The 15095-nt window shown below is 45.8% G+C and overlaps 1 protein-coding gene across 1 annotated transcript; it reads left to right on the plus strand.

Moving 5' to 3' along the window:
- Positions 1–3291: 3291 nt before the first annotated feature.
- Positions 3292–11594, plus strand: LOC134984247 (gastrula zinc finger protein XlCGF71.1-like). Its single transcript, XM_063949871.1, has 6 exons — positions 3292–3375; positions 9779–9902; positions 10011–10068; positions 10117–10320; positions 10408–10542; positions 11546–11594. Exons 1-6 carry the CDS (start codon positions 3292–3294, stop codon positions 11592–11594), a joined length of 654 nt encoding a protein of 217 aa, XP_063805941.1.
- Positions 11595–15095: the final 3501 nt, after the last annotated feature.

The raw sequence follows: 15095 nt of genomic DNA on the forward strand, positions 1-15095 counted from the left end.
GGAAAACTATTTTTCTTTTAGCCTTAGCTTCGGCTAGGCGTGTTTCAGATCTGGGTGCCTTGTCGTGCAAGTCACCATATTTGGTTTTTCATGATGACAGAGCGGAACTTCGGACGAATCCCGCTTTTCTACCAAAGGTAGTGTCGTCTTTTCACATCAATCAACCAATAGTAGTTCCTGTATTAACAGGAGATTCTGGAAGGTTGGATGTGGTTCGCGCGTTGCGCATCTATGTATCCTGAACGTCTACTGTGCGTAAGACGGATACGTTGTTTGTTCTCTATGATGCGGCTAAGAGGGGTTGGCCAGCCTCTAAGCAGACCTTATCCAGATGGATCAAACTGACCATACGTCAGGCTTACCTTTATGCTAGGTTACAGCCACCTACTTCAGTAACAGCTCATTCCACACGTTCTGTGGGAACATCATGGGCAGCAAGTCGTGGAGCTTCTACGACACAGCTTTGCCGTGCGGCTACTTGGTCTTCAGTGCACACGTTTGTGCGCTTTTACAAGTTTGATACGTTCGCGGCATCAGCATCTAGCTTTGGCCGTTTAGTGTTACAGGTGCCAAACAGCTCTCCCACCACGGAGTGAACTTTGGTACATCCCAAGAGTACTTCAGTGACCCCTAGTGGATGAAAAAGAAAATAGGATTTTGGTACTTACCAGGTAAATCCTTTTCTTTGAATCCATAGGGGGCACTGGACGCCCACCCAGAGCAGTTTGCCTGTTTTAGGAAGTTCAGTGGTTCTTATGGTAACACACTTTCACGACTGGTTTAAATTTAACAATGGTGTCAACTGTTTAGTTATCTGTTAGGTTTGTGTCAACTTTATTGTTGTCTGTGAGACTATACGTAATTCTCCTTTTTGTCAATCTCTCTATCGATCCTGTTCGGCTCAGTAAAAAACACTGAAGTGCCCGAGGATATGGAGGGGAGGTGTAGTCTCAAAAATTTATTTATTCAGTGCCTTCTTCCGGTGGAAGCCGTCCATATCCCAAGATTTACCTGGTAAGTACCAAAATCCTATTTTCTTCCTTCCCCTTTACTTTGGAGGATAGAAAAAAATGGGAAAACCCGCCGATAGTGGACGCATCTGTGTCCAGGATGTCACATAAGATAGTCTTACCGGTTCCCGGGGCGGCATCCTTATAGGACGCGGCTGACCGTAAGATTGTGACTACTCTCAAATCTATATACTCGTCGGCTGGGGTAGCCCAGAGACCCAATATTGCTTGTGCATGGATCACTAGGGCAATTGCAAGATGGTCTGATAATCTAATTGAAGATTTAGATTCACTAACCAGGGATGACATTAACTCCTATATCACATCCAAGATGCTGCTAACTCTATGGTGGAGGCCATAAAAGAAATTGGTTTACTCAACGCATGCACCACTGCCATGGTAGTGTCCGCACGCAGGGGCTTGTGGCTACACTAGTGGACTGCGGATGCGGATTCCAGAAAAGGCGTGGAGAGCCTACCATTCACGGGCGAAGCTCTGCTTGGAGATGAACTAGATACTTGGATATCTAAGGCCACTGCGGGTAAGTCTACATACCTTCCTTCTGCAGCGACCCTCTGCTCTCACTTTGCAGTCCTTTCGGATGGCTAAATTTAAAAACAAGTCCAAGGATTCTTCTACAGCCTGCAGAGGCGGTAAAGGTAACCCCAGAAAAGCCGCAGCTGCAGGTTCTCAGGAAGAGACCTCTGGTTCTGCTTCCTCAAAGCCTTCAGCATGATGGTGTGGACCACACTGCCTGGAAGACAGGCAGGTGGGAGCCCGGTTACATTATTTCAGTCACATCTGGGCAACATCATGCCTAGATCCCTGGGTGATCGATCTTATCGCACAGTGATACAGACTGGAATTTCAAGAACTCCCACCTCCCAGATTCTTCAAATCCGGCTTACCAGCTTCTCCAGAAGCAAGTTTGACCTTACAGGCAGCAATTCAAAAACTGGTACAACATCAGGTCATTGTTCCAGTTCCACCTCACCTACAAAACAAGGGTTATGATTCCAAACTGTTTGTAGTGCCGAAACCGGACGGTTCGGTATGACCCATTTTAAACCTCAAGTCTCTGAACCCATATTTAAAGATGTTCAAATTCAAGATGGAGTCTCTGAGAGCGGTGATCTCGGGTCTGGAGGATGGGGAATTCCTGGTGTCTCTGGACATCAAGGATGCGTATCTTCATGTCCCGATTTGGCCGCCTCATCAGGCTTATCACAGGTTTGTGCTACAGGACTGCCACTACCAGTTCCAGGCCCTGCCATTTGGACTCTCCACGGCACCACGGGTGCTCACCAAGGTGATGGCAGAGTTGATGTTGCTCCTCCGCTTGTGAGGAGTGAACATAATACCATACCTGGATAACCTGCTGATCAAAGCACCATCCAGGGAGAAGTTGTTACACAGCATTGCCCTCTCAACGACGTTACTGCAGGATCACGGGTGGATTCTGAACCTGCCAAAATCTCACCTGGTACCAACACGGAGGCTTCCGTTCTTGGGAATGATACTGGATACGGAGGCGCGGAGGGTATTCCTCCCAATGGAAAAGGCATTGGTGATCCAGTCAATGGTACGGGACGTTCTAAGGCCGACCCAGATTTCGGTGCACCTGTGCATTCGCCTCTTGGGAAAGATGTTGGCCTCTTACGAAGCTCTGCAATATGGAAGGTGTCACGCAATGCCCTTCGAGCTGGATCTGTTGGACAAATGGTCCGGATCGTATCTCCACATGCACCAGAGGATACGTCTGTCACCAAGAGCCAGGATTTCTCTTCTGTGGTGGCTTCAGACTTCTCACCTAACTGAAGGCCGAAGGTTCGGGATTCAAAATTGGATTCTGCTACCCACAGACGCAATCCTCAGGGGTTGGGGAGCAGTCACCCAAGGGGAACAGTTTTAAAGAAAATGGTCAAGTCAAGAATCTATTCTTCTGATCAACATTCTGGAACTCATGGCCGTATACAACGCCCTTCTACAGGCATCCCATCTTCAAAATCAGGACTTACAAGTTCAGTCGGACAATGTGACTGCAGTAGCATACATAAACCGACAAGGTGGAACAAAAAGCAGAGCTGCAATGTCGGAGGTAAAAAAGATTCTCCTCTGGGCAGAAAGACATGCGGTGGCGTTGTTGGCAATCTTCATTCCGGGAGTGGACAACTGGGAAGCGGACTTCCTCAGCAGACACGACCTCCATCCAGGAGAGTGGGGTCTTCACCCGCAGGTGTTCGAGTCCCTGGCACGTTGGTGGGGATTTCCCCAAATCAACATGATGGCCTCTCATCTCAACAAGAAGCTCAAGCGATATTGTTCCAGGTCGAGAGACCAGCAAGCAGTGGTGGCGGACGCTCTGGTGACTCCGTGGGTCTACCAGATTGTCTACGTGTTTCCACCACTTCTGTTAATCGCAAGGATTCTCAAAAGAAAAAAAAGGAAAAGGTTCAAGCAATTCTCATTGCTCCGGATTGGCCAAGAAGGGCGTGGTACGCGGATCTACTGGAGTTGCTCCTGGAGGACTTGTGGTCTCTTCCTCTTCGAGAGGATCTTGTCCAACAGGGGCCATTCGTCTATCAAGACTTACCATGGCTAAGTTTGAGTGTCGAATTCTAGCCCAGAAAGGGATTCAGGATAGGTTTATTCCAACCTTGATCCAAGCCAGAAAGGGGGTAACGTCTAAACATTACTACCGTATTTGGTAGAATAAAGTCTCTTGGTGTGAGAACAGGAAAATTCCTGTGCCGGAATTGAAGCTGGGATGGTTTCTCCTTTTTCTGCAGGCAGGAGTGGATGTGGGCCTCCGTTTGGGCTCCTTAAAAGTCCAGATTTCGGCCTTGTCCATTTTCTTCCAAAAGCAATTGGCATCTCTTCCTAAGGTTCAGACTGAAGGGTGTTCTGCACATCCAACCGCCCTTTGTGCCTCCTACAGCACCTTAGGATCTCACGTGGTGTAGCAGTTCCTCCAATCAGATTGGTTTGAGCCTTCACATGCAGTGGACGTAAAGTTTCTTATGTGGCAGACAGTTACACTGTTGGCCCTTGCTTCAGCCAGGCGCGTGTCGGAACTGGGGGCATTGTCTCACAACTTGATTTTTCATGAGGATCGTGCTGAACTCAGAAATAGTCAGCAGTTCCTTCCTAAGGTGGTGTCTGCGTTTCACATCAACCAACCTATTGTGGTTCCGGTGATTACCGACACCTCTGCTTCTTCAAAGTCCTTAGATGTTGTGAGGGCTTGAAAATTTATGTGAAACGGACGGCTTGTCACAGAAAATCTGACTCGCTGTTTGTTGTCTATGATCCCAATAAAATTGGGTGCCCGGCTTCAAAGCAGTCTATTGCTCGCTGGATCAGGCTGACTATCCAGCATGCTTATTCTATGGCAGGCTTGCCGATTCCGAAATTAGTTCAGGCCCACTCTACTCGGTTGGTGGGTTCTTCCTGAGCAGCTACTTGGTCAGGGTCGAACACATTTGCTAAATTCTACAAGTTCGATACTTTGGCCGCTGAGGACCTTCAGTTTGGTCAATCAGTTCTGCAGGAACATCAGCACTCTTCCCACCTGTTTTGGGAGCTTTGGTGCATCCCCATGGTACTAAATGGACCCCAGTATCCTTTAGGATGTAAGAGAAAATATGATTTTATTACCTACCAGTAAATCCTTTTCTCGTAGTACATAGAGGATACTGGGCGCCCGCCCGGTGCTTCGTTTTTCAGCACTGTTACTTGGTTAAGTATTATTGTTGGTTCAGCCATTGCTGTACCTTTTCAAGTTTGGCTAGCTTGGCTTTCCTCTTGGTTGTGTGTGCTGGTTCGAATCTCACCACTGTTTAGTTAAATCCTTCTCTTGAAGTATGTCCGTCTCCTCGGGCACAGTTTCTAGACTGAGTCTGGTAGGGAGGACATAGAGGGAGGAGCAGCATACACTATTTTTTTCTTAAAGTGCCCATGGCTCCTAGTGGACCCGTCTATACCCCATGGTACTAATATGGACCCCAGTATCCTCTACGGACTACGAGAAAAGGATTTACCGCTAGGTAATTAAAATCCTATTTTTTTCCCCCCTTTTTGATTTTTTCTACTCTGCAGGATAGTGTGTCTTGTATGTTCAGGTCTTCCTTTTCTTCTGAAATCCTGCTTCTGCCTTTTGGCTTGTTAACAAAACTGGCTTCCCTAGGCCAGAGGCGGGGTATATGAGGAGGAGGACCGGTGCATCATGGGAGCTAAAAGCTTAACTGTGTGGTGCCCAGTCGACTCCTACCACCTACACCCCAATGCAAGGATTGTGGATCCTGTGGACCTAAAAAAAAAAGAGTTAACCCTGGTAACTCGACCATAAGTCTTTTTATCTTCAAATATTAATTGTGTAGACTTTAAATAATTGTGTAACCTTCAGACGGTAATTGTGGATTTGTTCATGATGAACAAATTCCTAATTACTTGTGAATAATAGTCCCTGCCCTGTGCAGTTCTGAGGTTATGACTTTAGGGAATGTAATGGCCAGAACCAATAATATATATATATATATATATATATATATATATATATATATATATATACACACACACACACATATACATATATATATACATACATACTTATATATATATATATATATATATATATATACACACACACACACACACACTGGGGCAAAAAGGTATGTGGACAGCCACCGTTTGTGCAAGTTGACCCACTTAAAAAGATGAGAGGTCTGTAATTTCCATCATAGGTACACTTCAACTGTGAGAAACAGAATCTGAAAAATAAAACAAACAGGAAATCACATTGTATGATTTTTAAACAATTTACTTGTATATTCTTGTGGAAAATAAATATTTGGACACCTACGAAGCAGCAAGATTTCTGGCTCTCACAGACCTGTTACTTCTTCTTTAAGAAGCTCTTCTATCCTCCACTTGTTACCTGTATTAATGGCACCTGTTTGAACTGGTTATCTGTATAAAAGACACCTGTCCACACCCTCAAACAGTCAGACTGCTACCTTTCCACCATGGCCAAGACCAGAGAGCTATCTAAGGACACCAGGGACAAAATTGTAGAGCTGCACAAGGCTGGGATGAGCTACTCGACAATAGGCAAGCAGCTTGGTGAGAAGAGATCAACTGCTGGCGCAATTATTAGAAAATGGAAGAAATACCATATCACTGACAATCTCTCTCGACCTGGGGCTCCATGCAAGATCTCACCTCGTGGGGTATCAACGATCTTGAGAACGGTGAAGAATCAGCCCAGAACTACACGGGGGGACCTGGTCAATGACCTCAAGAGAGCTGGGACCACAGTCACAAAGGTTACCATTAGTAACACACTACGTCGTCATGGATTTTAATCCTGTACCGCCCGAAAGGTCCCCCTGCTTAAGCCAGCACATGTCCAGGCCCGTCTAAAGTTTTTCAGTGACCATCTGGATGATCCAGAGGAGAATGTAATGTGGTCAGATGAGAGCCAAATCGAACTTTTTGGTATAAACTCCACTCGCCGTGTTTGGATGGAGAAGAATGATGAATGGCATCCCAAGAACACCATACCCACTGTGAAGTATGGGGTTGGAAACATCATGCTTTGGGGCTGCTTTAATGCAAAGGGGACAGGACGACTGACCCGTATTAAGGAGAGGATGAATGGGGCCATGTATCGTGAGATTTTAGGCAAAAACCTCCTTCCCTCAATAAGAGCATTGAAGATGGAACGTGGCTGAGTCTTATAGCATAACAATCACCCCAAACACACAGCCCGGGCAACTAAGAAGAATTTCAAGATCCCGGAGTGGCCTAGCCAGTCTCCAGACCTCAACCCAATAGAAAATCTGTGGAGGGAGTTGAAAGTCCATGTTGCCCTGTGACAGCCCCAAAACATGACAGATCTAGAGAAGATCTTCATGGAAGAGTGGGACAAAATACCTGCTACAGTGTGGGCAAACCTGGTCAAGAACTACAGGAAACGTTTGACCTCTGTAATTGCCAACCACCGAGGTTATATTACAAAGTATTGAGTTCAACTTTCTGATTGTCCAAATATTTATTTTCCACAAGAATAAACAAATAAATTGTGTAACAACCATACAATGTGATTTCCAGATTCTGTCTCTCACAGGTGAAGTGTATGATGGAAATTACACACCTCTCTCATCTTTTTAAGTGGGTCAACTTGCACAATCGGTGGCTGTCCAAATACTTGTTTGCCCCATTGTATATTCTTTTTGTTTATTAGATTAGTTTTTCATTAATCTTTTTGTGGTCACATTCTCTCATGCACTCTGATTTAAGTTAATTATAGATTGTGTCCGCTGTTCTCCTGGGTGCTTTACATTAGGTGTGTAGGTAACGGTCTCAGCTATATAAGGTAAGTTGCTGTGAGCTTTAGACCAGGTAGCAGCATACCTAAAGTGTAACACTAATGTGATAGATGTTTTTCTGGTAATTATTTTGAGCAATAGAGCAGAGCCTGCAGTATAGTGGGGTCCCTTGTCGGGGGCTGCAGGCTTAAATGCATTGGTCAGTAGGTGAACTAAAACTCCACTACTGATTATTGTTAGTTATTATAGTGAGTGCAGAGCCCCAGTGAGATAGATATAATATACTAATCCACAGCACTCACCGTTCCTGGATTTGGGGTGCAACACAGTATGTGACCACATTGTTTAAATAAAATCACAGGGGCTCTGCACTCACTATATTAACTAACAATAATAAACAGTGGAGTTTTAGTTCACGTATTGACCAATGCATTTAAACCTGCAGCCCCCCCCCCCCCCCCCAGATTACCAGCATTGTATCAATTAACACCCAATTAAAACCCAATGGTTTTTTTATTACTTTATTCAGCTCTTTATACACTTAACTTTGCGTTTAATATATCACTGATTTATATTACATACTTTACTGTACTTAATAAAGGTTATATATTATTTATTAGTGTGCCGAACAGGACAGCACTGTCTCTTCTTTGGTGTTTTAATGTTTCATTATTGCAAAACCCATGTCACCTCTAGTAATCCCACATGAACGTCCATGTCACCTCTAGTAATCCCACGTGAGCATCCATGTCACCTCTAGTAATCCCACCTGAACATCCATGGTAATCCCACATGAGCGTCCGTGTCACCTCTAGTAATCCCACATGAGCGTCCGTGTCACCTCTAGTAATCCCACATGAGTGTCCATGTCACCTCTAGTAATCCCACATGAGCGTCCGTGTCACCTCTAGTAATCCCACGTGAGCATCCATGTCACCTAGTCATCCCACCTGAGCGTCCATGGTAATCCCACATGAACGTCCATGTCACCTCTAATAATCCCACATGAGCGTCCATGTCACCTCTAATAATCCCACATGAGCATCCGTGTCACCTCTAGTAATCCCACATGAGCGTCCGTGTCACCTCTAGTAATCCCACATGAGCGTCCATGTCACCTCTATTAATCCCACATGAGCGTCCATGTCACCTCTATTAATCCCACATGAGCATCCGTGTCACCTCTAGTAATCCCACATGAGCGTCCGTGTCACCTCTAGTAATCCCACATGAGCGTCCATGTCACCTCTAGTAATCCCACATGAGCGTCCGTGTCACCTCTAGTAATCCCACATGAGCGTCCGTGTCACCTCTAGTAATCCCACATGAGCGTCCGTGTCACCTCTAGTAATCCCACATGAGCGTCCGTGTCACCTCTAGTAATCCCACATGAGCGTCTGTGTCACCTCTAGTAATCCCACATGAGCGTCCGTGTCACCTCTAGTAATCCCACATGAGCGTCCGTGTCACCTCTAGTAATCCCACATGAGCGTCCGTGTCACCTCTAGTAATCCCACATGAGCGTCCGTGTCACCTCTAGTAATCCCACATGAGCGTCCGTGTCACCTCTAGAAATCCCACATGAGCGTCCGTGTCACCTCTAGTAATCCCACATGAGCGTCCGTGTCACCTCTAGTAATCCCACATGAGTGTTCAGTGTTGATCAAGCTCCAGTCTAAGCATCCTATCTTTTTTGTTTTGTTATAGACATAAAAGCAATGATTACAGGTAAAAAAATGTCTGTTATAGAATTATATAATGTATCCTGTAACACCCTGGGTCTTGTCTATTCATTTTATATATTAATGTATTTTATTTCCAGCAGATGGACACACAAGCAGGAATATCTCAGAAGGACATCTAATGTTATCCCCGGATTGTGACATAAAAGATAATGACAGTAGACAGGATTCTCCAGGAGATAACCCCATTACCCGAATTATACATCCAGCTCTATCAGCTGATCCCTCTGATCCTGGGAAATGTTCTCCTGATCACTCTGATATTGGTGCATCTGTTACAGCTCTGACAGTAGATATAGAGTTTCCCTGTTCTATAGATGCCAAATGTTTTACACAGAACACAAACCTTATTACTCATCAGCCAGCTAAGGCAGGTGAGAGGCCATTTCTATGTTCTGAGTGTGGGAAATGTTTTACATATAAATCAAATCTTGTTATACATCAGAGAAGTCACACAGGTGAGAAGCCGTATTCCTGTTCTGAGTGTAGGAAATGTTTTGCATACAAATCACATGTTGTTATTCATCAGCATGCTCACACAGGTGAATGGCCATTTTTCTGTTCTGAGTGTGGGAAACGTTTTACATATAAATCAAATCTTGTTACACATCAGAGAAGTCACACAGGTGAGAAGCCGTATTCCTGTTCTGAGTGCAGGAAATGTTTTGCACGGAAATCAGATCTTGTTACACATCAGAGAAGTCACACAGGTGAGAAGCCGTATTCCTGTTCTGAGTGTGAGAAATGTTTTGCATCTAAATCAGAACTTGCTAAACATCAGAGAAGTCACACAGGTGAGAAGCCGTATTCCTGTTCTGAGTGTGAGAAATGTTTTGCATCAAAATCAAATCTTGTTAGACATTAGAGAAGTCACACAGGTGAGAAGCTGTATTCCTGTTCTGAGTGTGGGAAACGTTTTACATGTAAAGCAAATCTTGTTAGACATCAGAGAAGTCACACAGGTGAGAAGCCGTATTCCTGTTCTGAGTGTGGGAAAAGTTTTGCACGGAAATCAGATCTTGTTACACATCACAGAAGTCACACAGGTGAGACGCCATTTCCATGTTCTGAGTGTGGGAAATGTTTTGCTAAGAAAAAAGCTCTTGTTATACATCAGAGAAGTCACACAGGTGAGAAGCCATTTCCGTGTTCTGAGTGTAGGAAATGTTTTTCATTGAAAGCAAATCTTGTTAGACATCAGAGAAGTCACACAGGTGAGAAGCCGTATTCCTGTTCTGAGTGTGGGAAATGTTTTGCATATAAATCACATTTTGTTAGTGATCAGAGAAGTCACACAGGTAAGCCATATTCCTGTTCTGAGTGTAGGAAATGTTTTACAAGGAAATCAGCTCTTGTTAGTCATGAGAGAAGTCAGACAGGTGAGAAGCCGTATTCCTGTTCTGAGTGTGGGAAATGTTTTGCACGGAAATCCGTTCTTGTTAAACATCAGCGATTTCACAGGTGAGAAGCCATTTTCATGCTGTGAGAGTTATAAATCCGCTCTTTTTGAGCATATTAGACATTACCAAAGTACGTAACCATTTAAATCTTCTGGAGTTTAATTTTCACTGTCATGCAATGTTCCTCAAGGGTCAAGCCTATCTCCTATGCTTTATGCAATATACAGTCGGGTCCATAAATATTGGGACATCGACACAATTGTCATATTTTGGGATCTATGCGCCACCACAATGGATTTGAAATGAAACAAACAAGATGTGCTTTAACTGCAGACTATCCGCTTTAATTTGGGGGTATTTACATCCAAATCAAGTGAACGGTGTACGAATTAAAACGGTTTCTATATGTGCCTCCCACTTTTTAAGGGACCAAAAGTAATGGGACAAACTAAACAATCCTAAATCATACTTTTACTTTTTAATACTTTGTTGCAAATCCTTTGCAGTCAATTACAGCCTGTAGTCTGGAACACATAGACATCACCAAATGCTGGGTTTCATCCCTGGTGATGCTCTGCCAGGCCTCTACTGCAACTGTCTTCAGTTCCTGCTTGTTCTTGGGGCATTTTCCCTTCAGTTTTGTATTCATCAAGTGAAATGCATGCTCAATCGGATTCAGGTGAGGTGATTGACTTGGCCATTGCATAACATTCCACTTATTTGCCTTAAAAAACGCTTTGGTTGCTTTCGCAGTATGCTTCTGGTCATTGTCCATCTGCACTGTGAAGCGCCTTCCAATGAGTTCTGAAGCATTTGCCTGAATATGAGCAGATAATATTGCCCGAAACACTTAAGAATTCATCCTGCTGATTTTGTCAGCAGTCACATCAATAAATACAAGGGAACCAGTTCCATTGGCATCCATACATGCCCACGCCATGACACTACCACCACCATGCTTCACTGAGGAGGTGGTATGTTTTGGATCATGAGCAGTTCCTTCTCCATACTCTTCTCTTCCCATCACTCTGGTACAAGTTGATCTTTGTCTCATCTGTCCATAGGATGTTGTTCCAGAACTGTAAAGTCTTTTTAGATGTTTGCAAACTCTAATCTGGTCTTCCTGTTTTTGTGGTGAGCCCTCTATATTCACTCTTGCAAAGTCTTCTCTTGATTGTTGACTTTGACACATATGCACCTACCTCCTGGAGAGTGCTCTTGATCTGGGCAACTGTTGTGAATGGGTTTTTCTCCACCAGGGAAATAATTCTTCTGTCATCCACCACAGTTGTTTTCCGTGGTCTTCCGGGCCTTTTAGTGTTGCTGAGCTTTTCGGTGCGTTCTTTCTTTTTAAGAATGTTCCAAGCAGTTGATTTGGCCACACCTAATGTCTTTGCTATCTCTGATGGGTTTGTTTTGATTTTTCAGCCTTATGACGACTTGCTTCACTGATAGTGGCAGCCCTTTGGATCTCATATTGAGTCAACAGCAACAGATTCCAAATGCAAATGTCATACCTGGTATCTACTCCTGACCTTTTACCTGCTTAATTGATGATGAAATAGCGAGGGAATAGCCCACTTCTGTCCATGAAATGGCCTTTGAGTTGATTGTCCCATTACTTTTGGTCCCTTAAAAAGTGGGAGGCACGGGGCGTGGCCTGGCTTCCTAATGGTGAGGTCCATCTCCAACTGAGCTCCCGGGTACAGTGGCTCTAACTTCACCTTCCCTGGGCACCTATCCTCCTAGCTCCCTCACCCAACTGCTGGAGCCTCTACTGTGGTGCCCACCGTCTGTGGAACGCTGGGACCCGCTGGCTGCAATCCACGCTCGGGGCCTACCTCTGCCCTTGAAGCCGCGGCCTCCAGTGACGTCCCGCTCCCGGAAGCGCTGCATGGCCGGTGCAGGGCTCCGGAGCTCGGCCGAACTCAGCGTTGGCTGCCAGGATAGGTCTCCTGCTCCGATACTCCCTGGTGGCTGAAAGTTCCCCCCTGCCTCCTGCCCTCTGAGCCGATCCTGGGCACTCTGGCTGCAGCCCAGGCGCCTCTGAAGCCGGGGACTAGATTTGTGGGCGGACCCGGGCTGGACCTTCAGAAGAGGTGGGGACGGTCCACGGCACCTCTGGCTGTCTGCCTCATCCTGCTGCCATCTCCTGACTGCCTCTGGAGCTGCAAGTTGCAGGTACCTCTTTTTTATATGCCAGACTGGGTTTGATTCATGGTGCCCTGCCTGAGGTGCCTCTGGATATAGTTAGTGGTTACCTCTAATCTCTGTGCTTTCACTCTCAGGGACTTGACTCTGGGTGGGCTGGGCTTGTGGACCCCCCCCCCCTCAATTCTAGCTTTGCACTCCCACCACCCCAGCTAACCTGTAGCAACCGAGGGCCTGCTGTACTCCTCGCAAGTACCCACTGGAGGTGACTGCCAGAGGGACCTGGGGTCTGAACAGGCTCAGTATCTCACATTCTTGCCACCTATACAGTCTGGCCCTGGTGTTCCTCGCGTCTGCGATGGTCTCTGGATGAATAATACCCCATGGTCGGCCTGACCGCCCCATAACTCACCTGTGTCATTTCCTGCTCTCTACCCCACCACTCCTTTCCCCTCTCTATTGCAACTTTACTGGAGAAGATAGACCTCTCCCTTGCCTGCATTATGTCACAAAAGAACAAGAAGGCTCCCCAGGCCTCCATAAACTTCTTCGGCAGCAAGGCTAAGGGCACTCAGAACATGGTGCACTCCCCGGAGTCTCCTTCGTCCCCATGTTCTTCGGAGATGGGAATTGACCCTCAAATACAGGCAGTGATGTCTGGCCTTCTGGGTGGCGTGCAAACAGCCTTTAAACAAGAACTGTCCAAAGCTGTTGCGGATTTCAAAACGGAGATTGCCTCACTTGGAAATCGTACGGATGCTTTGGAGACGCAGACGGACGTCTTATGTCGCTCGCAACAGAATCTAGACTACGAGCTTTCGAGGCTCCATGCTGAAGTTGAGACCCTGAAGGAACGCCAAGAGGACCGAGAGAATCGATCCAGTCGCAATAATTTGCACATATGTAATGTGGCGGAATCAGTCCAGAGCTCTACATTGCCCTCCTTCTTGAAAGACCTTTTCCAGCATTTGGTTCCGGACTTGTCTGATGACGACTGCCTCTTTGATAGGGCACACAGGGCCCTGCGGGCCAAACCTTCTAAATCACAGCCCCCTCGGGACATTATAGCCCGTCTCCATTATTACCGCTCAAAGGAAAAAATAATTGCTGCCGTCCGGGATTCCTCTGATATAGCCTTCCGGTGCGTGCAATTACAGATTTACCAGGACTTGGCGCCCTCGACTATTCAGAAACGACGGGACCTCCAACCAATTACTAGACTTCTTCACCAACACCAAATTCGATATTGCTGGGGATTCCCCTTTCAGTTGCAGCTTTCTTTTAATGGCATCAACCATGCATTCAAGACCCTGGCACAAGGGCAGGAACTGCTTCGCAAGCTTGATCTTCTACCAGAATCATCGTCCTCTTCTGTCGACCAATCTGCTTCACCGAAGTCTCAACGGCCCCGTCCGCCTCAGCCGGACTGGACGAGAGTGTCTCACCATAGGGGTGAAGATGCTCCCCCCTGATTGCCTGCCTTCTTTTCTTCTATAGGTTTCACTGTGCCATTGCATCAATTTTGCTGGAGGTCCCCCCTGGACTGGACTGGACTGGCCGTCCCTAGTTCTCTGGACCCCCTTTGTTTCTTTTTATATGCTGATTTGATATTTTGATCTTAATGATCTGAATTCAATAATAACAGTTTCTTTGAGTACTGCAGGTTCTTTGCAGTGCTGGTTGACCTGGTACCTGCTCCGTGGACCCCCCTAGTTTATTTCTGGAATTTTCTCTGGCAGTTCTTTCTATGTTCCACTTGTTATGTCTCCTATTGTATATTTGGCCTAGGCCACTTTGTTCTCGGTTAGGCCGCACAGCCTGTTATGGTTGTTCATGCCACTACCCACATGCTCCCTGCTTTCATTACTTTATTGACTATATTTCTCCTTTGTTTGGCGGTCCTGTTACGGGCCCTATCGCTACAGGGTTTCTGCCCGAATGGGCTTTATCTCCTCTCTTCTTGCTCTTCTTTACTTTCCTTCTGTGGCCTTCTTTTCCCTTTTCTCCCCTTGTCCTTGTGGGGGGTTCCGGGTATCCATTCAACTTGTCCTTATTCTTTTTTGGGTTGTTGGGACCCGGGAGGCCTTTGTTTTTGTACCCCCTTTTCTATGGCTCTCAATGAGATGATGTTACTCAGGTCACCATGCCCCTAAAGATATTATCTGTTAATGTAAATGGCCTCAATTCCCCCCAAAAATGGACGGTGCTCCTGGGTGCTTGTAGACGTGAGAAAGCTGACGTAGATTTTCTTCAAGAAACTCGATCTTACGGGCTCCCACACGCAACTCAGCGGTAGGCAATTTACACAAACTTTCTTTGCTTCAGCAGGTTGTAAAAAATGTGGGGTTGGAATTTTAATTAATTGTCACATACCATTTACACATAGCAAAACTGTGGCGGATCCAGACGGTCGGTACTTGATGGTTATTGGTACCCTCCGCTCTGAAGTCCTGACACTTATCT

Source organism: Pseudophryne corroboree, assembly GCF_028390025.1.
Source record: "Pseudophryne corroboree isolate aPseCor3 chromosome 3 unlocalized genomic scaffold, aPseCor3.hap2 SUPER_3_unloc_43, whole genome shotgun sequence".
Classification (NCBI taxonomy): domain Eukaryota; kingdom Metazoa; phylum Chordata; class Amphibia; order Anura; family Myobatrachidae; genus Pseudophryne; species Pseudophryne corroboree.

Excerpts from the sequence above, each read along its gene's own strand:
- LOC134984247 (XM_063949871.1), top strand. The coding sequence starts at position 3,292 with ATGATGGCCTCTCATCTCAACAAGAAGCTCAAGCGATATTGTTCCAGG. Across the intron at positions 3,376-9,778 it reads CAGTGGTGGCGGACGCTCTG|AGAAGTCACACAGGTGAGAA; the intron begins GTGACTCCGTGG and ends GTTACACATCAG. Across the intron at positions 10,543-11,545 it reads AAACATCAGCGATTTCACAG|GATGTTGTTCCAGAACTGTA; the intron begins GTGAGAAGCCAT and ends ATCTGTCCATAG.